Source organism: Ursus americanus, chromosome 17 (genome assembly GCF_024610735.1).
Source record: "Ursus americanus isolate L20-20 chromosome 17, mUrsAme1.1.p, whole genome shotgun sequence".
NCBI lineage: Eukaryota > Metazoa > Chordata > Mammalia > Carnivora > Ursidae > Ursus > Ursus americanus.
In genome coordinates this window covers 6396841-6421074 of record NC_142143.1, presented here as the reverse complement: position 1 = coordinate 6421074, position 24234 = coordinate 6396841, and the positions used below count along the sequence as shown (strand labels likewise).

The 24234-nt window shown below is 55.6% G+C and overlaps 1 protein-coding gene and 1 long non-coding RNA gene across 6 annotated transcripts in view; one reads left to right on the top strand and one right to left on the bottom strand.

The window, feature by feature from the left end:
* Positions 1-451: 451 nt before the first annotated feature.
* The window catches only part of CYB5R3 (cytochrome b5 reductase 3), a 24922-nt gene continuing 1139 nt past the window's right edge, over positions 452-24234 (bottom strand). The window contains exons 1-9 of one of the 2 annotated variants that reach the window (XM_087868649.1): positions 22831-22850; positions 15546-15677; positions 12632-12704; positions 12162-12268; positions 9658-9787; positions 9104-9187; positions 8783-8868; positions 7492-7591; positions 452-1644 (exon numbers count right to left, since the gene is read on the bottom strand). In XM_087868649.1, coding sequence (XP_087724775.1) covers positions 1472-1644; positions 7492-7591; positions 8783-8868; positions 9104-9187; positions 9658-9787; positions 12162-12268; positions 12632-12704; positions 15546-15629 — 837 coding nt within the window. In that variant the 5' untranslated portion in view covers positions 15630-15677; positions 22831-22850 and the 3' untranslated portion in view covers positions 452-1471. Of the gene's footprint in view, positions 1645-7491; positions 7592-8782; positions 8869-9103; positions 9188-9657; positions 9788-12161; positions 12269-12631; positions 12705-15545; positions 15678-22830; positions 22851-24234 lie in introns of those variants that run through there. The other variant, XM_045779473.2, reaches the window with a different exon arrangement.
* The window catches only part of LOC123780517 (uncharacterized), a 16911-nt gene continuing 16020 nt past the window's right edge, over positions 23344-24234 (top strand). For all 4 annotated transcript variants that reach the window (XR_006776439.2, XR_006776437.2, XR_006776436.2 and 1 more), the window contains exon 1: positions 23344-23709. This is a non-coding gene — a long non-coding RNA (uncharacterized LOC123780517). The remainder of the gene's footprint in view (positions 23710-24234) is intronic.

Sequence of the window (24234 nt, the reverse complement as noted above, 5' to 3'; positions counted from 1 at the left end):
TGAGGGGCACCTGGCTGGCTCACGTGGTAGCACCTGCGACTCTCGATCTCAAGGTTGTGAGTTCAAGCCCCACCCTGGGTGTGGAGCCTACTTAAAAAAAAAAAGTTCACAAATTGGAAACAGCCTAACTGTCCAAGGACAGGGAATGTGCTGCATAATAAATCATGATCCATGTGGGCTGATGGAGAATGTGTGACCCCTGGGGAAAGCCCGTCTGATGTGGGGAAAAGCAGCAGCCCCACGGTGGGCCATGTGGTTTCATCAGAGCGATCGACGTTTGCCTCTGGATGCCCAGTATTTTCTTCCTGTGTACAGTTTTCTGTACAGTCCGAACCTTACGTGACAAACACCAACACACATTAGAAGTAAGTGCCGGGCCCCTTCCTGTCTCCTCTCCCACCCCACCCCCACAGTGACACAAGTCACAGAGCCTCAAGGAACTGCAGAAGGGTTAGTATTAGCAAAGTTTTATTTCAATGTGCTTTCTGCTCATAAATGATTCTGAAAAAGCCCATATGCAAGAGGCGAACCCACCCTTGTCTAAAGGCAACATCGAGGTCACCGAGAATGCTGCTCAGACGGACCTTCCCCTCTGCTGGGGTGCAGGCAGCAGGAAGGGTGGGTCTGGGACAGAGGAATAAATAAACATCGTCTCAGCTCTGCCATCAGCGCTGGCGGCCTGGGGTCCCGAGGCGGTCCATCAGGCAGCCGGCTGACAGCTGGGAACTCCCAGAGCCGCCTGAATGCTTACGTGTGTTGAGGAAGATGCTGAGGCTTCAGGAGGGCCCGCGTGCCCACCGGAGGAGCCCTTGGCCAGCCCCCTCCTCCTACTCCAGCCTGGGGGAGAGCCCAGCTCCCTGCTGGCTGGGCCTGCCTGGGTCCCAGGGTCGGGGGCAGACTCTCACCCCCACGGCCCCTACCAAGAGGACTTTTCGGTGTTACCTGTCATGCAGTGTCAGGTGCTGAGGCCTGGCTGTGGCCCTGGGCAGGTAGTGAGGGGTGGCAGGTGAGGGTCCCGAGGCAGTGGCTGGGGGTCCCTGGCACCTGCAGCTCTGGGCTCCCTGTACATTTGTGTTTATTTCCAGACTGTGGTCAGCCCTGGGAGGGGTGGGCGGAGCATGGTGCTTGCAGCCTTGGCCTAGTAGTGTGTGGGTGGGTGGGTGGGGTGGAGGGAGGGGAGGGCCAGGGCCAGGGCCGAGCATCACTGGTAAGAACCGATGAGGGCCAGACAGGAACCCGCCCGGAAGGTGGCTGGCGGCAGCCCACCTGTAACAGAACCCTGCTCCCAAAGGGGTCCCTCGGGGGCCAGCCCAGCAGAATACCCAGCCAAGCACAGGCAGGCCAGGCTGAACCCGGGGCCACAGCGGGAGATGTGGGGGAAGGTGATGTTAAAGAACAGTGGCGGGAGGAGTGGGTGGACAGGGCACGGTGAGTACGCGGGGCGGGCGAGCGAGCAGCCAGTGCCTGGCCATCAGAAGGCAAAGCAGCGCTCCTTGGGGTGGCCCACGCGGTCCAGGTTGGGCAGGCAGGCGTACTGGATCATGGGCGGGGGGCCACACATCAGTATCAGCGGCTCCTCCTCCGGAGGCGGAAGATGGTCCCGGATCATCTCTTCATTTACGAAGCCCTGGCTGTAGTCCCAGGCTGCAGGCGGAAGACAGGTGAGTCCAAGTGTGGCTGCGTGACTGACCAATGACTGCCCACCAGCCCAAAGCCCCCTCCCCGTACCGTTACACTCCTGTGCTGAGTTTCTCCCTTTTTTCAACAAACATTGGAGAATGGAGAGGCTGATCCAAAGCCAACGCTAGCCCTGAGCCCCTGCCCAGCCTGGCTCACCCAGAACAATTGCCAGCAAGCAATGAACAAAATGGCAATAAGTGCGTACCTATCAATAGTTACTTTAAATGTAAATGGGCTAAATTCTCCAATCAAAAGTGGCTGAGTGGATAAAAAACAAGACCTATCTATATGGACACAAAAACAGACGCATAACTCAATGGAACAAAACAGAAAGCCCAGAAATAAACACAAGATTATATGGTCAATTAATCTTCAACAAAGGAGGCAAGAATATCCAATGGGAAAAAGACAGTCTCTTCAACAAATGGTGCTGGGAAAACCAGACAGCTACATTTTTGTACACCATACACATACAGAAAAACCTTCAAAATGGGTGAAGGACCTAAATGTGAGACCTGAAACTATAAGAACCCTAGAAGAGAGCACAGGCAGCAATTTGTCTGACATCAGCCATGGCAACCTTTTTCTAGATAGGTCCCTGGAGGCAAGAGAAATCAAAGCAAAAATAAACTATTGAGACTACATCAAAATAAAAAACTTCTGCACAGCAAAGGAAACAACCAACAAAACTAAAAGACAACCTATGGAATGGGAGCAGGTATTCGCAAATGACCTCTCTGATAAAAGGCTAGTATCCAAAATATATAAAGAACTGATACAACTCAACATCCAAAAAATGAACAACCCAATTAAAAAATGGGCAGGATGGCTGCATTGTTAAGCGTCTGCCTTCAGCTCAGGGTGTGATCCCAGGGTCCTGGGATCGAGCCCCGCATTGGGCTCCCTGCTCTGCTGGGAGCCTGCTTCTTCCTCTCCCACTCCCCCTGCTTGTGTTCCCTCTCTCGCTGGCTGTCTCTCTCTGTGTCAAATAAATAAAATCTTAAAAATAAATAAATAAATAAAAATGGGCAGGAGACATGAACAGACATTTCTCCAAAGACATCCAGATGGCCAACAGACACGTGAAACAAAGCTCCACATCACTCATCATCAGGGAAATACCAATCAAAACTACAATGAGACATCACCTCACACCCGTCACAATGGCTAAAATAAAAAACACAAAAAACAAGAGGTGTTGGCGAGGACGTGGCCCTTGTGCGTTGTTGGTGGGAAGGCAAACTGGGGCAGCCACTATGGAAAACAGTATGGAGGTGCCTCGAAAAATTAAAAATAGAACCACCCTATGATACACAACTGGATATTTACCCAGAGAATACAAAGACACTAATTCAAAGGGATACGTGCACCCCAATGTTTATGGCCATGTTATTTACAATGGCCAAATTATGGAAGTAGCCCAAGTGTCCATCAAGTGATGAACGGATAACGATGTGGTTTAGATATACAATGGAATATTAGCCATAAAATGAATGAAATCTTGCCATTTGCGACAACATGGATGGATCTAGGGAATGTAATGCGAAGCGAAGTCAGTCAGAGAAAAACAAATACCAGATGATGTCACTCACATATGGAACTTAGGAAACCAACCAAACAAACAAAGCAAACAAAACAAAACAAACCAAAAAAACCCAGACAAACCAGAAAACAGACTCTTTAACTGTGGAGAACAAAGAGATGGTTATCAGAGGGGAGGTGGATGGGGGGGGGATGAAGAGGACACCTATCAGGAGGAGCGCTAAGTACTGCACAGAATTGCTGAATCACTTCATTGTGCACCTGCAACATGTAATAATGTATGTTAACTACACTGGAATCAGAAGAAAGCAAACAAGACCTACCTATATGTTGCCTACAAGACACTTACTTTAGATGTTTGTAAGGACCCATACAGACAGAAGGGACGGAAAAAGATATTCTATGCAAATGGAAATGAAAAGAGAGCTGGAGTGAGTAAGAGACAGAGACGGGCGTTACATGAAGGTAAAGAGGTCAGTCCAACAAGGATGTAACATTGGTCAATATTTACGCACCCAACAGAGAAATACCTGATTATATAAAGCAAATACTGACAGATCTAAAGGGGGAAATAGAGAGCAACATGATAACAGTAAGGGATTAGGGGCTTTTTTAAAAAGATTGTTTATTTGTTTACTTGAGAGAGAGAGAGAAAGTGAGCAGAGGGGAGAGGGAGAAATCTGAAACAGACTCTGCCCTGAGCACAGAGCCCGACGTGGGGCTCGATCCCACGACTGCGAGATCATGACCTGAGCCAAGACCAAGAGTCGGACGCTTAACCAACTGAGCCACCCAGGCGCCCCAATAGTAAGGGATTTTAATACCCCGCTTTTATCAATGGATAGGTCACCCAGACAAAATCAATAAGGAAACACTGGCCTTAAGAAACACGTTAGACCAGATGGGCTTAACAGACACAGAACATTCCATCCCAAAGCACACACACGTTCTGCTCAACTGCACACCTCACAGCTGTCAGAATGCCACCATCAAGAAGACAAGAAAGAGCAAGTGTTGGCGAGGATGTGGAGGAAAAGGAACCCTAGTACACTGTTGGTGGGAATGAATGCAAACTGGTGCAGCCACTGTGGAAAACAGTATGGAGGGTCCTCAAAAAATTAAAAACAGAATTACCATAGGATCCAGCAATTCCACTTTTGGGTATTTATCTGAAGAAAATGAAAACACCAACTCTTAAAAAGATATCTCCAACCCATGTTCACTGCTATACTGTCTACAACAGCCAAGATATGGAAGCATCCTAAATGCCCATTAATGCATACTTGGGTAAAGAAAGTGTGTTATAAATACCATCAGGGAGCAAGAATTCCTGTCCCTTCAAAGGTCCTTCTAGCTGGACTAAGAATCAGATTGACATCAGAGAGATTAACAGGAGAAAATCAAATTTAATAGCATACATCCAGGGAATCAACACTGACATGGACATTCCAAAGACAGGCAAAATGAGGTCTATATGTCATTCTGAACTAAGGAAAAGGGGGTAAGGGTCTGGGATTTCAGAGGAAAGGAATGCATTTCACAGGGTGATACAAAGAGCAGATGTTTGGTAATTAGATGTGTGCCCTGCCATACAGATGGGTCACTCAGATAAAATTTACCTCTGTTAATAGCCCTTATTCTGGGAAAGACCCCCAATTTAGATTCTTCTGTACAGTTAAGGGAGGGATAAAAGTTTCTCTTGAGCCCATTAGGGTCTCTAGTGGCTTCAGCTCAAAATAATCCACATGCCAAAGTGGCACATTCAGTGGGGGGGGGGGGGTCCTGAACCCCTTCAGTACAATGGAATATTATTCAGCCATAGAAAAGAATGAATCTTGCCATTTGTGGCAACACGGATGGACCTCAGGGGCATTATGCTAAGTGAAGAGGGTCAGACAAAAAGACAAATACTGTATGACCTCACTTATACGTGGAATCTTAAAAACAACAACAACAATCCAGAAAACCCCAAGCTCATACATACAGAGAACAGATTGCTGGCTGCCAGAGGCAGGGGTGGGGGGAGGGAGAAATAGGTGAAAGAGGTTTAAGTCTATTTTTAAGAAATTGCACGGGACTAAGTTATATTTGCTGGCACATAAAATGTGCAGGTGTATAAGACATCTCGACTTTCCAAGGATCTTTTTTTAGCTAGTGTATTTTTCTTTATACGTGTACTGAAGGCTTCGTGGGGAAAACACAGGTCAGCTGTATTTGCCACGTGAGCTCGCCCCGCTCCCCATCCTTCACTTCCACGCTAGCCTAGCCCGCCTGCTACCGTGATCTCTCAGCACCTAGGACTGCAGTTTACGCCCAGTGTTGTAGAAAATACCTCAACTGCTCTCGAACTGTGGGTCAAGGTAATAATGAACACAAGCGTGAGATGCTGGACCAGCGAGCCCCAAGTTTTCCTCGGCGGGTAACTTGTTGCTGTTCAAATGGTGGGTCCCCAGCACGCAGCACTCCGGTGCTGGCACTGCCATGTGTCACCACCAGGGGTCAGCGCCGGCCCCTACTCCGGGGGCCACAGGGCCGAAGAAGCTCCCGCCATAGGTGACAAGCCTACCCTACCACGTGACCAGCAGGGAGGAAACATCTGTTTCCCACCTTTGAGTGAGTGAGACGCGGATACAAGAGAGATGCTCCTTTCTTTACTGTAGGAAAAGGAGCAACTCCCGGACCGGGTGCCCCTGCCAGACCTCCCTGCCTGAGCCTACATTTGACCTGTGAACATCATGGGGGGGGGGGGGAGGACACCTGCACGGGTCCACGCACACGTGCGTCTTTTGCCGTTAGCGCGGTGCTCTCAATATATTTTCCTTATGATTTTCTTGTTAACGTTTTCTTCTCTCTCGCACAGTTTATTGGAAGAACACCACGTGTGACGTACAAAACAGGTGTGCATCAACGGTTTGTGTTCTCGGTAAGGCTTCTGGTCAACAGTAGGCCATGAATGATTACGTTTTTGTGGAGTCAAAAGTTCTATGTGGATTTTCGACTGCAAACGGGGGTCAGTGCCCCAAATCCTGGTGCTGCCCACGGTCACCTGTACTTCGTTTCTCCCTGGTCTCACTAACCACCTGCTACTTGGCTCTGTGACTTGCTAACGAACCTGTTTCCTGTTCATCTTCTCCCACTAGAACATCAGCTCCCGGGGCCAAGCTAGCTCCAGGAACAGAGAGGAGGGGCTGACAAGGAGCCCAGTTCAGATGGGCTGGTCCAGGCTGGCTGGCCAGCGACAGACCTCGGGGCGCTGCTCTCAAGTCCACAATCCACCCAGGCCCACACCTCGCTCTTGGCCAGGAGGCCCAGGACTCGGCTTGATCACCCCAGAAAGATGGCTCCTGTCTCGGGGATGGGTCCAGATGACCCAGCTCAGGAGACGGGCGCCCGCCCCTAGAGCCCATCTGCTCAGTTCCAGGGGAAGCAGAGGTGGGGTGTTCCCCACACCATGGCTGGGCCCTGGGAGGAGGGGGAGGCAAAGCCAGGGCAGGTCACAACGCTGGGGCCCATAAGGGTGCTTCGAAAATGTCCAGTTTCCAACGTTTAGAAGTTTCCCGTGAAGGCGCAGGTCCCTGCTTCTCTTGAAAAGTGGAAGGGCCTGACCTACAGGGCTGCAGTCACACCGAAGCCACCCCCTACAGTGTCCCAACCCTGGAGCCAAACATTGTCAGTGCCGCAGACCAAGCAGCCTGAGCTTCTGCTTTTCTCACAGCAAAGAAGGAATGGAGAGATTTCTTGTACTCACATCCCTACCTAAGCAGAATAGCAGAACTTAAGCCCTAGAGTGCAGCCTTGTTTCAGGTTCTGTAGGCGGCCCTCGTTTGCTGCCTCCTACGTGACCTTGGCAAACTGGACGGGTAGAAGGAGGGTCACTGTACGTCAGCCCAGCCCATCCCCCAGGGCTAACGCCTTATGAGGTACAAACCGCACAGCGGGTGCAGTTGCCCCCATCCCCCGCACTAACCCTGTTGACCTGCCCCAGAGTGAGCTCCCCATCGAGGGCAGAAGGCCAGCTTGCTTTGTCCAGCAGGGGCAGAAGGCCTTGGGCTCTGGAGGAGGACGTGAGTTCAAGCCCCACTTCAGGTGTTTTCTAGCTGGGTGCGGCGGGACACTTCCTTTCCCCCTCTCTGATCCCTCCCTCATCTGTGAGATGGGGTCATACCACCTCCCTCTCACGGAGCCACCCTGAGCACCATCGGAGACCAAGCAAGTCGAAGGCCCAGCACCCCCACCGAGCCCAGCCCTCTCAGCACTTCTGTCTCTCACCTTCAGGGGCTCTGTCCACGGTGTACCAGAGCTTGAAGCGAGCAGAATGTTCGTTCCTCAGTTCCTCCAGCTCGGGCCGCAGCAGGATGTCCTTCTCAGTCTGGGGGTCGGGGGGTAGGGATCAGGGCCCAGAGGTCAGGAGGGACTGTCCTTGGAGACATTCATCCCCCAAATGGCCATCATCCCGTCCACCGGGGGCCACATACTTGGCAAAGCCTGCAGGACGGCAACCTGGCGGAGCAGACCCAGACTCCCAGAAACGCACGCCCCCTTCTCCCCATCTCGCCCAGGGAGCGGCTCAAAGCCTCGGAGGGTGTTCATTACAAATGGCATTTGCAGATGGTTCCTACGGCAGAGGGGACACGTGCCCTGACATAACAGGGAGTGGAGGAAGCAAACAGCTGAACACAGGTGCAGTCGACTACAGAACAAGGAAGGACTGGAAGGAAATAGGCCAAAACCTGCGCCGTGACTGTCCCCCTTAAAATAGCAGATGGTCCCGGTGAGAGGTCCGTCATTCCTCGGACAAGTCTCCTTACATTCTGGCATCTCAAGATACACACCCTTATATCGGGAAATGCAGACAACTGTTCCCCAAATCACACCTGCTCCTTCCACAGCCTCGCCCGCACTGTGGCCTCCGGCTCCCTACTCTCGGTTCCCACCGGCTTCATCCAGTTGGCTCCATGTGACCCTGTCCTTCAGCCTGGTGTCACCTCCTCCAAGAGCCTTCCTAGACTCCCCAGTGACCTACTCCTCACATGGCCCCTTCTGACCCCAGGCCACTGCCTCATGTGTCTCCAGGTCACTCCCAGGTAGCAGGGCTCCACGGGAGTTAGATAGACCAGGTCCAAACCCGGCCTCAACGCCCCCAGCTCAGGGCCTGCCTGCTGCTGTGCTCTCGGCCCCTCTGTAAAGATGGCTTCTCCGGCTCCAGGCCAGCCCCAGCCCCAGCCCCAGCCAGCATTCTTCCACTTCACTGCTGGGTTCCTAACTCTGTTTGCGGGGCGAGTGCTGAGGTTCAGAGGAAGCAGCCAAGGAGCAAATCCCAGGGTGGGGGGCGCTCCAGGCGCCTCACCCCCTCCGCCCCCGAAGCAGCCCACTTGGGTCAGACCCTGGGCTGAAAAGCCTGACCGCCACCGGCCACAGGAAGGCTGCCCGTGCACAGGACTCTCGGAGCAACTTCACATTTCGGCCACGGAGCCGCACAGACCCCCTGAGCGGTGCCTCGCAGGCCCTGCGCCCCCTCTCTGCAGGAGCCCGGTTTGCGCGTCTCAGGACACCCACTGACCTGGTTGGCAAACAGGAGGTGGCACACAGTGGGGTCATGTGGGTCTTTCATGATGGCGCGGATCACCTGCAGCATCGGGGTGATGCCTGCAAAACAGCAGCCCCCACATGCTGAGTGAGCACCTGCTGTATACGTACACACAGGCCCAGTGCCAGGCAGGCAAGAGGTGGCGTGGAGGTGAGGTGCCTCCAGGCCTGCGCTCCTGACCTCGGGGAGCTCACAATGGCTTATAATCTGTGTCCCGTCCCATGGCCTGACCCTGACCCCCACCCATGACATCTGCCTGCCAGGGGCTCAGCAAGGGACTCCGGGTCCACATACCGGTCCCTCCTGCGATCATGCCGACAGACTTCACTGTCTTGATAACAGGGTTGGACTTCTTGTCTGGACGGATGGCAAACTTTCCTGAGGAGAGGAGAAGGAGGAGATGGGGAGACCCCAGCTCTCAAACATGCCAGGCTTGGGGCTGGACGGGCTGGAGCACCTGTCTCTGCTTCGGGGGTCTGAGGCGCGGGTGGCCACCATACACCCAGCCAGCTAGCTGGGGGCAGGGAGAGGACGGGATGGTGGCAATGTCAGCCGAGAACAGCAGGAGGGTGAGCCCTTCATTCCCACCGCAGACAGTGCGGGGTGAGGGTGGGGGCGCAGCGCTGAGGCTGGGGAGCCAGAGACGCTCCGGCTCGATGCTTTCGCTTGTTTGGTTTCAAACAAAGCCGATCTGTGGGCAGCCAGTCACCCCTGTCCTGGCCTATTTCCCTCCTATACAGCCAGGGAAACTGAGGCCCCAGAGAGGAGACTGCCTGCCCAACAAGGGTCACCCAGCCCAGCCTTTCACTGTGCCTGCTGGGGTCTCCAGGCACTCCAGCCCAAATCACCTTTGCCCTGGTAGACCAGCAGCCCGTTCGGGCCCCGGAACTCAATGGTGTCTCCAATCTTCATGCTTTCCAGGTACTGAGACATCTTCCCTCCAGCAGGAAACTTGGGATGGGTGTCTTTGAAGTAAACCTGAAAGACACACCCACAGTTCTCAGGCCCCGTTCCCAGGGTCACCGGGCTGAGCTCTGGGCCACAGAGGGAAGGAAGCACCTGTTCTGGGGTTCTCTGCGGCCTGTGTGTGGCTCTCACGTAAGGCCCTGTCCACCCATCTAAATGTACCCATCTGCAGGCCAGTCCCCCAGGAGTCTGCCTTTCCCTAACATTCCCTCTGAACACAAAGCATCAGCCTGGTGAACAAGGCTCCCGACCCGAGGGCTGGATGTATGAACGTTCTGCCAAGAACCGTCTCTGTGCCCCCTCCCGATGGGAGATTCCCACGCTGTCAGCACAGAAAGGCTCCGGGAAGTGGGCTCAGCTCCCCCCTCCTGTGCATGTTCAGATCTTTCCATTCTGTGCTGTCATAAAAACAGCGTTCCTGGAACAACTTCCCTCCCTGTGCCCTGTGGGACTTCTCTTTGGAAGAAAGGAAGCAAGAAAGAGCCGGGGAGACTGAGGCTGCACAGCTCACCCCGCCCAGCGCTGGGGGTGCTGGGCCTCGAGGGGCCGGCAGGAGTGATGGGCGGGGAGGGGGCAGCTGGGGAGGGACAGGCAGCCCAAAAGGCCTGGGCCTTGGGGGAGAAAGAAGAGCTCGTTGTGGCCACAGCACGGTGGGGGGGCGGGGGTGTCAGCATGAGGGAAGTGCAGGGACAGGGAGAGGCAGGCAGAGCCATGCGCGGGCCAAGACTCTAACCCTTGTCCAGGGCCAATGGGGAGCAGGGAGCGAGGTCTCTAAGCCAGAAGGGGCCTGGTCTTCCTGAGTTTCCCAACCTCTACTTGGATCGCACCCCCGCCCCTGCCAACACCTTTTCCACATTTGGCTAGAGTTATTCCACCAAGAACAGATGCTGGAACCCTCAACCCCTTCCCTTTCTTTCTGGACAAAGCCCAAACCTTACTGCCCCCCCCCCCGGCCCTGCCCCACCATCCCTCCTCTAGTCTTCTGAAGCCCCTGCCCTTTGGCTGCATCAGTCTTCGAGCCTTCTTCTAACCTCAGGGCCTTTGCACCAGAAAGGTCCTTCTCCTTCCTCTCTGTCTGGGCAACGCCTCCTCGGCCTCCACATCTCAGCCCTCTGTTACCTGCCCAGGGGAGCAGCTCCCATCACCCCACCTGCCCCACTCTGTGCCATTCCTGGCGCTCAGTCCCACGTGCTTCTCCCCTCAAGCAAGGGTTTCCACTCTCCGGGCAAAGACAGGCTCGCGAGCCTGGGCACCCAGTACAATCTAAATGACACCAAGCTAAGGAGGGACCCGGGCCCAGCTCCCTTCCTGCCCTCACAGACCCAGCACCACCCCAGGACCCTGTGAGAACCAGGGACTCAGCTGTGGCCCAGCGGGGCCCTCTGCCTGTCCTTCCACCCATGAGGGGCCCAGTGAGGGGGCCCACACAGTGGAGTTAGGACAGTAAGCCTGGCCCCCAGGAGTGCTGAGCCAGGGTGGCCACAGGGGTTTGGGCCTTTCCTGGAAGGGTCTCCAACACCCCACCCCTGCTGGCCTGGGCTGGTTCGCATTTGTTGGACGTGCAATCAGAGAACACGGATGCTTCTGCAAAGCTTGTGCTTCTGATTTGCACAAAAGTATACTGTCCTATGGTTCTCATTTGTCCTTCCACTCAATGTGATGTTTTGTTTTTGTTTTAGAGAGAGAGAGCACATCCGAGAGAAAGCACATGTGCGCAAGCTGGGGGGGGGCAGAAAGAGAGGGAGAGAGAATCTCAAGCAGACGCCACGCTCAGCATGCAGCCTGACTCAGGGCTCGATCTCACCACCCTGAGATCACGACCTGAGCCAAAATCAAGAGTCGGACGCTTAACCGACTGAGCCACCCAGGTGCCCCCGATGTGATGACTGAGATCCTTGCTGGCTGTTCCGTGCCTCTCTGATCTAATGGCTCCGTCTCCTCCACAGTGTGCACCCATCCCGGACCCGTGATGGATCCCAGCTCCCCACACTACTCTTCAGGGGACTTTGGGCTGTTTCTTAGGGAAACGTGCTCAGGAAAGGACTGGCTGGTCACCGAGACCGTGTGACTGAGTGCGGTGGAGCAGGCCCCCTGGGGCCATAACCGGACACCCAGTGCCCTAGGCTTTGCGGGTCCAAGAGCAGCCAGTGAGCTCTGCACGAGCTGGTCAACCTTCCTGGTTTCTCTCCTGCAGACGATCTCAGTTGAAGACACACCCCCTGAGCGCCAGGCCCTGCCCTCTGCCAAGCCCCTGCATCTGGCTCGCGCTGTGAAGCTCCAGCTTGCTGTTCACTCAGAAACCAGGCACAAGGGAGCACCGGGCCTTCAGGCTACAGGGGATGTGGTCACCCCTGCCCCCAACACGGCCGCAGCCCCAAGACCTCACCTTGATGACCAGGTCCACAAAGCCCTTGTCGTCATCGCTGGAGACGGGCGTGTAGGGCCGAATGACCAGGTTTCCATCGATCCGAGCTGAGAGGTAGATATGCTGGCCTGCAGGATGAGGAGGGGTGAGTCTAGTCCCGAAGGGGCCACGGACTATCTCTGCAGGGTCTGCTGAGTCTAGTCAACCACTGCCCTGTGCCCCCTGCCCTGCCCTCAAAGGCTGGCCTGGCCTCAGCTCCAGGGCCCCTTTCCCGCCCCCACAGGAATTCCCGTCCTGTCCCAGCTCCCTGCCGTCACACCTCTGCTCCTGCCCGTGCCACTGCCGGGGACACCAGGGATTTCCCCTCTCATTCTGACACTCATCCTTGAAGGCCCAGCTTGGCTGTCCCCTTGTCCTTGAAGTCTTCCCCACTCTCCCTAGTTCAAGTGCAAAGCTCCCACCTCTCTGACCTAGCCCCCGGCTCCACTCACCGACGGGGAGGCCCAGGATGTGCTGGGGCGACGGCAGGGCAAAGCGGAACCGCCGGGTGTCATGGCTGATCACCTGCAAAGAGGCCCGAGCTGTTAGACGGCACCCCGGGCAGAGGGGCCCCCCGCCCTCAGAGCTCATGTCCCATGTCATCCAGAAGGGATGCGGATGCCACAGTGGACACAAAACCTGTACGCACATGCGCGCAGGCCCGGGGGTCAGGCACACACTGCGCGTGCCTCTGCTCTCACTGGCCCAGAGAAGGGCAGGGACCCGCCCAGGGCCACCCAGCAAGGTGACCGGGGTAGGGAATGAACTCAGGATCCCAAACGGAGGCTGCCAGACGGCCCAGAAAATTCTGGGGACAAGAGGGAGGATCCAACCCCACCATCAGATTGGGCAGTATCCTGGGGTGGCAGGAAGACCTCGGGCCCTGGGCTGGCGAACTAGGGGCAGAGCTGAGACAAGGCCCATGTGTCCGGGCCTGGGACACAAGAGAGGGGCTCTAGACGACACTGAAAGCCCCGTGAGAAGTGGGATGGCCATGACTACAGCAGGGCCGCACAGCGGAGGAGGTGTGCCAGCCCCACTGCCCCCAAAGTCACGGCCACGGCTAAGAGCCCTAAGCCAGGCCTCCACCCTGTGCAGGGTGGGCAGGTGACGGCATTTCCCCTGCAGAGCGGGGCAGAGGCTGGCTGAGGGCCAGGCCGGGCCGAGGAAGGAGTCGGAACTAAAGCCCCCGAATCCCCGTTAAGCAGTCTTAAATCAAGACCAGGGGAGGCAAGTCTCCCACAGTAAGCTGTGGTCAGAGCTGGGAACAAGCCTGGCGCCCCAGCCCCCTGAGGCCCCTGTGGGGTCTCTCCTGCACCCGGTGCAGCCAGGACGAGGGGTGTGGAGGGGCCACACAGAAGGCAGGCTGCTATCCAGTACGTGTTCGCACCCACACGAGACTGGGTAACGTGGCAAGGTCCACTGATGAACACAGTGTCCTCACTTGGAGGGAGGACAGCAGACTCCTCCAAAGGAACAGAGCATCACTCTGAGTGTCCCTGAAGCGTTCGAGCAGAGCCAGGCGGCTGGGTCTCAGAAAGCCAGTGCCCAGCCACCACTCAGGACACAGCCAGAGCTCTTGGCGCCCCAGCAGCCCGGGCCTGAAGCTGCCCCCCCAGAGACGCTGCACTCCAGGCAAACTGAGCCCCCAGGCTTCCCGGGCACGGATTCCAGGGTTCTCAATTGGTCCCGGGACTCAAGGTCAGAAACCCACACGCCAGACAGTTTTTGGAAGAAGAAGAGAAACAAGGGAAAGACGCTGATAATTCTTGGGCTGGACAACAGTGGGAAGGCACAGAAAAGTCATGAGGCCACCGTCAGCGTGGAGCCCAGCATGGTGCCGGCATTCAGGAGGCTGCTGGCCATGACGAGCTGAGCAGTCGACCCCCAGGGCTTCAGGGGGACCTTGAGGGTCAGCAGGTCCAGGAAGGGCAAGCCGTGGGGGCCTCCCTTGGGGGAGCTTAGCAAATGTATCAAAAAGTGGACCCACTCGCTGACTCCGAAAAGCCACCACTAGGCTACAATGGCGGGGGGGGGGACAGATTTAACTGCTAAGATATTAGCCTCCGGCTCAAAGGGAACTGGCAGGTCCACTGCGTGACACCCCTATGGAGAAGTACTAGTCAGTCATCAAAAATAATGAACCAGCTTTGGGTGAGACATGGTAAGTATCCATGTTGTGTGGCTGGCTAAAAAAATCAGGATATTAAAAAAGTGAGAGTAAGTATACACACGCCTAAAACTCCGCACATCACCCAGATATGAACATGATGCCCGGAAAAGGCTCACACGGGCCCGTGAATGGACCCTCCACACGGGGGTGGAGTGGCGGGGGATGTGATGGGTGGGACGTTAATACTTCACAAAGAATTTTTATCGTAAGCACATATAAACCACACGTTCCTTCTGGAATCAAAATTGTTAAAATATATATAAAACAATTGAAAAGATAAAGCCTGGTAAAAGCCTCTGGGAAATGGTGATTTTTTTTTTCCTATCTTTGGTTTTTGACTTGTCTGTGACCTCCCGGTTCTGTGCCTCAGGGACCACACGCGTGGAGCTCAGGGTGGAGCCGGGGCCCAGGGCCCGAGGCCTGGCAGGTGACTTTCTCTGCTCCATGACTCAGTTCTCCCTGTCACACCCTTCCGAGGCAGCTGCCAGTGGCCAGAAATAGCACCAGGGAGGGGCTCTGATGAGGGAAAGCAGGGGGAAAAGCAGCTGTTACAGGGAGGCAGGGCAAAGGAGGGAGAGGGTGGTTTTCAAAGGAAAGGGGTCCAACAGGAGGGCAAGAGTGAGCCTTCCAGAGGGGCCGGGGGAGCCACACAGCGAGAGCACGAGATCACGAATCTGCAGAGGCAGAAGATACTGGGGTCCGACAAGCACCAGGCCCCGAGCAGATGACCGTGGGGGCGGGGATGAAAGGGGCACTGGGATGGGAAGCACCTGGGACCATGGCAGGGGTAGGCCTGAGTCCTGGTTCTACCCCGAACTCACAGTGTGACCTCCAATGCCCCCCTGTTCTCTCTTGCCCTCTGTTTTCCCATCTGTTAAATGGGCGCTTAGACCCCAAAGTCCTGAGAGGTCCCTCTTGCTCTGGCCTTCCGTGGGATAGACAGTGTGGTTCGGAGAGTAGGCTCTGTGGTTAGAGACTTGGGTTTGAATCCCTCTGCCCGCTTACTGGTAGCCTTAGAAGGGGACATCACTTCAATTCCCATCTCTAAGATGGGCAGACAACGGGACCTACTTCGGAGGTGGGGCCTGTATCCTGGGCACACGGCCGGTGCCGAGAAACACTATGGTGCTCGCAGGGAGGGCAAGAAGCCTCCACGGGTCCAGCCCCTGCAACCGCCCCGGCCGGGCACTCACCTCCTTGTCGATGAGCCGCAGTGGGTACTTGACGTCTGGGCTCTCAAGGGTGATGGCTGGGGTGGAGCGCTGGAATAGCTTCATGAGCAGGTTATAGAGGAACCAGACTGGGGAGAGGACCACGTGGCCCAACTGCAACGACAGGGACAGACCCCCGAGGTCAGCGTGGGCACGGGGACGGGCCTGCCGCCCGCCTTTCCCGCAAACACACCGGCTGGTTCACACCTCCAGGCCTCTGTTCATGCTGTCCCCTCTGCCAGGAGCACCCTCTCCCCCCCATCCTCACCCAGGGAACCCCAGCATCCATTTTGGTGCCGGCTGGGAGAAGTTATAAAACCCAGGCACATGAAACCTATCACTGTATTCCTAAGTCACTGTCAAAGCTCCATTTCCCAGAGGAACCAGGACAAAGAAAGCTACACAACAGAGCATGTATCCCTTTTCACTTTGGCTGCCAGGGAGCTCAGAGTAAAGTTCACAAGTAATTGTGCTTCATCTTGAGCACTGTGTATCTGTGCTCCCTCCCCCCTTCTCTTCCTTTGGTCAATTTCCCTGGTCCTATTAAGGAATGTTAAGTGCTAGCTTTATATACACACACAAACCCCTGAACCCGGAGTTCTGCCTCCAGGTGTAAGGGACAGCTGAGGCACTGAACTGGCCACTGGGGAGCTCTGCTCCTTGTTGGCTGTGTGATCCTGGCTAAGTCCCTTCCCCTCTCTGAAATGAACTGGACCAGATGATCTGCAAGGTCCCCTGAAACTCGGAGAGTCTACTGCCCAGCACTACGATGAGCCCCACGTGGGCATTCATCTCAGGGTAACCCTCGGAGAGCTGTCCCCACCACTACTTTACAGACGAGCAGCAGCTCAGAGAGGTGAAGCAACTCGCCCACAGTCACACCGCTGGCGGGTGGGGAGCTACAATTTGAACCTGAGTCCACTCGCTTCCCCAATCACGCTCTTAAACCCCTGGCCCATGATCGCTCTGACCTTCAGCGTGACCTTGAGAGGCTCCTCCTTGCCAATCCCCTGCCCCACACAGCTCAACCTCACAAAAACCCTTAAGAGGTGGTTTAGATTTTATTTATTTATTTATTTTTAAAGTAGACTTTTTTTTAAGATTTATTTATTTATGAGAGAGAGAGAGCACTCGAGCACGGGGTTCTCCCTGTGAGCAGCAGAGGGACAGGGCGAGGGAGAGAAGTCCCAAGCAGACTCTGTGCTGCGCACGGAGCCAGACATGGGGCTCGATCCCACAACCCCGAGATCACAACCCGAGCCGAAAGCAAGAGTATGACGCTCAGCTAACCGGGCCACCCAGCGCTTAGCTTTTTAAAAAACAGAAAACCCAAATCCCATGGCCTAGCTCACTGCTTAGGTTTACTTGGGGAGAATACTCTTGCAAGGGAAGACAACTGGTCACCCGTCCTTTCTAGTTGTCTTTGTCCCCGGGCAAATCACTTAGCCTCTCTGAGCTGTTTCTCCATCTGTGAAATGGGATCATTTCATCTGCCTCTAACCAGGAGGAAACGATGAGAGCCATTCCCCAGGATACCTGGCCAAGACTCCTCAAAAATGTCGATGGCACAAAAAAACATAGAAAGGTCAGAGAACTGGTCCCGATTAAAGGAAGTTCTGCTGGGTTGAATGGTGGCCCCAAAAGATATATCCACCCGGATCCTGGGAATGTGATCCGACATGGATAAAAGTCTTTGTCGATGCAAGCAAGCTAAGGATCTTGAGATGAGATCATCTGGGATTATCCTGCTGGGCGCTGAACCCCAATGACAAGTGTCCTTAGAAGAGAAAGAAGACTCAGAGGCCACCCCAAGACAGAGACAAAGACTTGGCCACAGGCCAAGGAAGCTAATAAACGTTGCTGACAGCCACCAGAAGCAGGACGAGACAAGAAGGACCCTCCCCTAGACCTCCAGGGAGGGTGGCCCTGCCAACACACTGATTTCAGACTTCTTGCCTCCAGAACTGTGAGCGAATAACATCTGCTGTTTTATGCTAGTTTGTGGTGACTTTTACAGTCCTAGGAAACCAAGAGAGAGGCCAAAGAGACAGAGCGCCGGGATGTGACACAAGCTTCTGGATTAAATCCTGGGCCAGAAATAAAAGTTATAAAAGGCAATATTTTTTTTAAGATTTATTTATTATCTGAGGGAAAGAGAGACAGAGAGAGAGCACACATGCAGGGGAGAGGCAGAGAGGGAGGGAGAAAATCTCAAGCAGGCTCCCTGCTGAGCACAGAGCCGACACAGGGGCTGGATGTCACGACCACAACCTGAGCAGAAATCACGAGTCGGATGCTCAAGGGACTGAGCCACCCAGGCGCCCCCATAAAACAGGGCAGTATCGAGACAATTGGTGAAATCTGAGTTAAGGCCCATGGATTCAGTAAGAGCATTGCAGGGCCGCCTGGATGGTTCAGTGAGTTTAGTGTCTGCCTTCGGCTCAGGTCATGATCCCAGTGTCCTGGGATCGAGTCCCACAATGGGCTCTCTGCTCAGCACGGCGTCTGCTTCTCCCTCTGCCTGCCGCTCCCCCTGCTTGTGCTCATGCTCTCTCTCTCCTGTCAAATAAATAAAAATCTTAAAAAAAGAAAAAAAGATAAGAGCATTGCATCAATGTTACTTTCCCGATTTGATCACCATCCTGTAATTAGGCGACAGAAAGCCCTTGTCCTTAGGACATACACACCGAAGTATTTAGGGGCAAAGGGGCATTGCATCTGTAACTTACTCTTAAATGGCTTAAAAAAATAAAATACATACACACCCATAATAAAGCAAATATAGTAAATGTTTACACTGAATCCATCTGGGTAAAAATGTATATAAGAGTTCTTCGCACATTATTGCAACTTTACTGTAAGTTTGAAATTATTTCAAAATAAAAAGGGGGGGAGGAGCCCCCACTGGGGGGTTCAGTGAGGCTGAGATCCAAAAGTCCACACAAAACACTGCTTCTCCAGAAAGCTGGCTCACATTTTGTTCTCTAACCATCACTAGCACACCTCCCTGACTTTACTTCTCTTAGCAAAGGACCACGAGTTCTCATCATTCTACAAGTTCCCCTTTTTGCCTTGGCTGCCAGGAAGCTCAGAGCCAACTTCTTTGCTTGCATGGAGGCCTCTCTGCTTCCTTTGTGGGCTTCTTGAGGTAGCGTATTCTGCAGAGCACAGACCTGGGTGAGAAGACCCTCACCTCTCAAGGCCCTGCTTTTTTTTTTTTTTTTAAGATTTTATTTATTTATTTGACAGAGAGAGAGACAGCCAGCGAGAGAGGGAACACAGTCAGGGGGAGTGGGAGAGGAAGAAGCAGGCTCCCAGTGGAGGAGCCTGATGTGGGGCTCGATCCCAGGACTCTGGGATCACGCCCTGAACCGAAGGCAGACGCTTAATGACTGAGCCACCCAGGCGTCCCTCAAGGCCCTTCCTAAAAGCCTTGCTGGGATTCCCCACTTTCTATCAACCCAGGGAGGGCACCCTGGCTGAGCACCTGAGACCTCTCTGAGCCTCAGTGTTCTCATCTGTAGAAGGAAGGTAAGAGCTACTAATCTACCCCCCTCCTGGGAGCCGGGATATGAGATGAGATGGGGGTGCCCAGGTCACAGAGGAATGTGGGTGCACACACAGGAGCTTTTCCCTGCCGCCCTCAACGGGCCTCTACCACCGGGGAGATGGAATATCCAGGTGAAGGGAGGGCAGAAGCACCGAGATCCCATGGCAGGCCTGGCCCCTGCTCCCCCAAACCAGCCCAGCAACTTCAAATTCCCTTGTTGCAACTGTGGTTTCAGGCCCTTTGTTGGGCTCAGAACAATGTGCCTCTCTCCCAGGCAGGGCCTCCAGGCTGGGTACAGCCCAGGCCTCACCTCACAGAGCCCCTGGTCTGTGACTAATGGGTCTGAAGGAAAGGCCCACGGGAGCCAGCCAGGGCTCCCTCTCCAGACCCACCCACCACCTGGCAGGGGCCGGGGCCACGGGGCAGGGGTCTCTGGCCACTGCCCATTTAACCAGTACCCACCATATCCCAGGCCCCACACAGCGTTTCGTCCATCCTGGATCTCATTAAGGGGCCTGGTTGGCAGCCCTGGACTCAGGGGTCAGGAGGCCCAGGTCTGAAACCCCAGTTCAGGACCTCAGGAGAGAACCTCAGCCTTTCCAGGCCCCACCCTCCTCAGGGGCAAGAGGATGGTCCCATCTAAGGCTGAGGGGGAAAGGAAGATGGAAATGGCCACACAGAGAACGGGAGTGGCAAACGTTTGCAAGCCGGCACGGCTCTAGGAATGGGATGTGAGCAACCTGGGATGATACTCCTTTCGACCTCAGGCCATAGGCACTGTGATTATCCCCAAGTTACATATAAGGAAACAGACACAGAGAAGGTCAGGATCTTGTCCCAATTGTACCAAAGCCAATCCTCAAAGGACCACACTCACAAGAGATACTCCTGTCCCTGTTTCTCAGTTAAGGGACTTGCCTGTGGTCTATAGCAAGTTGGGGGTGGAGCCAGGACTCAACGCCAGGCCTGTCTAGCTCTTTCTAGGCCACCCCCCAGGACAGGTGCCCTCTCTGCGCCCCAGCCACAGAGCCCGAGGCCTGAGTCCCACCTGCTTCACCAGTCCCATATCCTGCCTCCCACAATGAGGCCCCAACTACCAAGCCAACAGGGTACCCACTCCCTCCTCAAACACCCTTGACGTCTCCCCACTGCCTACACTCAAGGCCTCTACTATATGGCTATGACTCTGGCCAAAAGCCCTTCTTGCCTCAGACCTTTGCATACTCCTCTTTCTGCCCCAAATGCCCTACCTCTCCCCTCAACCAAACAGGAAACTCCTATTCATCCTTCAGAGCCCAGTTCAAATGTCAACTCTTCCTTGAGCAGCCCCTCCCTAGCTAATCAGGCCCTCAGTGGACTTCCACAGCCCCTGCTCCCCTCTGCAGACTCCAGGGGGGGGGCTGCAGATTCTTCTCCTACAGGCCCCTCCCTGTCAATCAGAGAAGCCGTGTCCCTTGGGAACACTGTTATGGGAGAAAGTGCAGTGAAGTTACATTTGCAGGAAATCACCATTGTGGGAGCCCTGGAGATGAACTGAAATGACCGTAAGAGCCAGCTGGAGTTGTGTTTGGTGCTCCCTGGAGTTTTATTTTCCCCAGTGCATAGCCAAGTTTGATAACATAAGACCCCTTGGCCTGCAGCTCGCTGCACAATCAGCAAAGAACCTTCCCTTGCATTTCCTCACTGACCCACAGCGGTGGGAAATAGGCCAACTGCATTTGTTTGACAAATGAGGAAACTGAGGCTCGGGGAGGCCCAGGGTGGAGTCTGGGCTCGGGTTCCCATTTTCTGTCTCACCTGCCCCAAACCTACAAACACTGGCTGTGGAAAAAACTCCTAAGTCATCAGCTCGGAAGGTGAGTCCTGAACACCGGCTGCAGCCCTACACAGACCTTCCAGACGCCGGGTACCAGCCTCGGGGACCCTGGATGCCAGCCTGGGCTCAAACGGCCAGGCCAGCGCCCACACGTGCTCACAGCTGACACGAAACAGCACACCACAGAGCGGAAGCCTCAGAAGGGTGGGGGCATCTGGGTGTCTCATCAGCACGGCACCCCCGGCGCTCAGAGCAGACACTCAGTAAATATTTGTGGATAAATTCATAAAGGGACAAAAACCACCCCACCCCGCCCCCATCCCAGGCCTTTCTCTGACTCTTTTTATTTTGTCCGGAAGTTTCAGGAACCAGGGCAAGAGGCCAGGTCCCTCCCGGGCAAGCACAGGGCACCCGCTTACCCCGTCCCTTTTAAAAACCCACAGCCCGGGGCGCCTGGGTGGCACAGCGGTTAAGCGTCTGCCTTCGGCTCAGGGCGTGATCCCAGCGTTCTGGGATCGAGCCCCACATCAGGCTCTTCCTGTATGAGCCTGCTTCTTCCTCTCCCACTCCCCCTGCTTGTGTTCCCTCTCTCACTGGCTGTCTCTATCTCTGTCAAATAAATAAATAAAATCTTTAAAAATAAAAAAATAAAAAAATAAAAACCCACAGCCCTCCACAGAGCACAGGCTAGGTGGCTAGGACCCTCGATTCGATCCTGTTAGGCACACCCACCTTCCAGACATACGGTAGGATGAGTGCCATGGCCGGAAGGGGCAGCTCACGTGGGCAGGTGATAAATGTCAGCAGCCTTCCTTCCAGTCCCCACTCCTGATGACCAGACTACGCAGAGCACGGTAGGGCCGCTTTGCGCATAATTATCTCCCATAATCCTGAAGCCCGGGAGACGGGAGCTATTACCACTCCCACTCCAGGCGAGGAAGCAGAGGCCCGGGTGACAGACCTGGCCCAGGATTTGAATCCAGCCATCTGGCTCCAGTCCACATACTGAGTCACCCTACAACACTGCCTCTCTGTGCCTGCGGGCACCGTGTGGCTACCGAGAGAGCAGAGGTGGACTTTGCATGCATACACATGCCTACCCGGGCAGGCAGCTGCGGGCAGTTAGTCCGTCAGGTCATATACCCCAGGGAGCACACCCACCAGGGCTCCTGCTGGATGCAGGGGACATAAGCCAGGGGACCCTGCCCCTGAGGAGCTCAAGCCAGTGGGGAAGACAGACACTGTCAGAGAAAAGAGTACAGTGGAAAGGTAAAGGCTTCATCTCCTGAAAATGGAAGGCTCTGCAGACTCACAAGGGGTAGCGATGCCCTGTTCCCATGACTTGGGGGTGGAATGGACTCTGCACCCCCCTCCCAGCCCATGGCAGCACTCCCACCCCTGCATGCAGTGGGCAGAGTAAACAGGAGGCAGACGGCTGAGGCCAAGGCCCCACCCCAGCTCGTCCTCCGCCTGAGCTCCTCGTACACAGACACACACATGTGCACACACGCACACGCACACGCACAAAACCATGTCACCACAGCCATGGGGGGGGTGTCTAGGAGACAGCTGCCTCCCAGTCCTTGATTTGATGCCCCCCCCCGCCCCGGCCATGCTCTGCCCACCGGGGAACCCTCCACCTGCCTTTCCTCACCTCTGCTGACACAGAAGGGGGCGAAGGAAAGGGGCAGCCCGAGTCCCAGGATGTCTCCAGGGAGCCCCCCACTCACCCACCACTGCTGAGGGGCTGGGTAGCCCTGCTACCCTCCACGGGGCACCCTGCCCTGCTGCTAAGCCCCTGCAATTCCCTGCTGGGACCGTGGCATCCGCTCTACCTGGCTTAGGGCTGAGTGGGCAGGCTGAGCCCTCCCCAGGGGCCAGCTCCCTGCGTTGAGGCTTACCTGCCTGTCGCCCACCAGCTGTCCTTCTGGGATCTGAGTGTCCACCTCCCTCCTGGTCCCCTTCTCGGGAAGTGGAAGGAAGTGGGAGGGAGTGGAGGAAGTTCTGCAGAGGGGGCTCCTGGCTCGGAACTGTGGGGGAGGGGAACTCGGGAGGAGAGGCAGGTGGACGGCAACGCTGCTCTCAGCAGAAGAGACACAGCCCTGCTTTCCTAGGGCCAGGGATGAAGGCCACAGACTAGGCACAGAGCTGCCGGGGGGCAGTGGCAAGCCTGGGACTCTACCTGTAATGGCAGCCTGTCAGGGCCCACTGAGCACTCAACGGCTGTGCTGGGGGCAGGGGAGCCACAGTCCCGGATGACAGGTCCATCCCCCAATATTCCCCCCAGATGGCTGACAGACTGAAGTGCCAACCCCTCAGCCAGGGCCCCCTGGAGTATGGGAGGAGGCCTCCTGCAGAGCCTGCACATCCCAGATAAGACGTCTGGTGCCCAGAGCCCAAGCCAGCCTCCCGCAGACCCTGTGGGAGCTTGTGCACCAGGAGGCCCAGCTAGGGTCTGCTGTGGGTATTTCAGGCTGGCTGAGTGGGGATCCCAGCAGGCCCACACAAGGAAGGGGCAATTCCTGCCCAGCCACCTGGGGGGAACACTGGGGGACTGGCCTCCCATCCAGGACTGTGGCTCCCCTGCCCCCAGCACAGCCGTGAGCGCTCAGTGGGCCCCTTGGACAGAGGAGGCCTTGGAGTGGGTGAGTTTCCTGACTCCCAGACAGGGCTCTGCCCCTCACAAGGGGGTTGCCAGGGGCCTTGGCTTTTCAGCAGAAATGTATGGAGCAGCCACATCCTGGGACGCAGTGACAAACCCTACCAACACCAGCTAGAAGGTGAGAAGCAGCGTGGGCAAACAGAGCAGGGGTGGGGGTCAGGGGGTTGAGCCATGAAGGAGGAGGGTCAGGATGTTACTCTGAAGCTGAGTAATGCCCACAGGTTCGCCCTGGGCAAGGCTGCTCCTTGGTGTGAATGTCCCCACAGTCCTGGGCTGGGCCACGATTTCATGAGCAAACACCCAGGCCAAGAGGCCTTCTGCCTCGCAGCCGAGGAGGGGCCTCACAGAGCCAGAGGGAGGAGGCCGGCGCCCTCCAAGTCTCAGGCGCCTGGGGCAGACATGGCTGTGGAGGCAAGTGGCTCTGGGCCTAGTCCTCAGTGCCAGCCGTGTGGCCTGCTCCCTGCACGCAGCCAGCACCAGGGACCAGAGTGTGTACGGGGGGAGGGGAGGCTGCCCTCTGGCTACAGCCTCCACAAGGAGCACAAGCCACCAGCCCCGCCACTGTGGCTTTTGAGAAATCCAAGAGCGGAGGCAGGCTGGGGGGAGGGAGGGAGGCCCTGGGTCGACCCAAAAGTGACAGCCT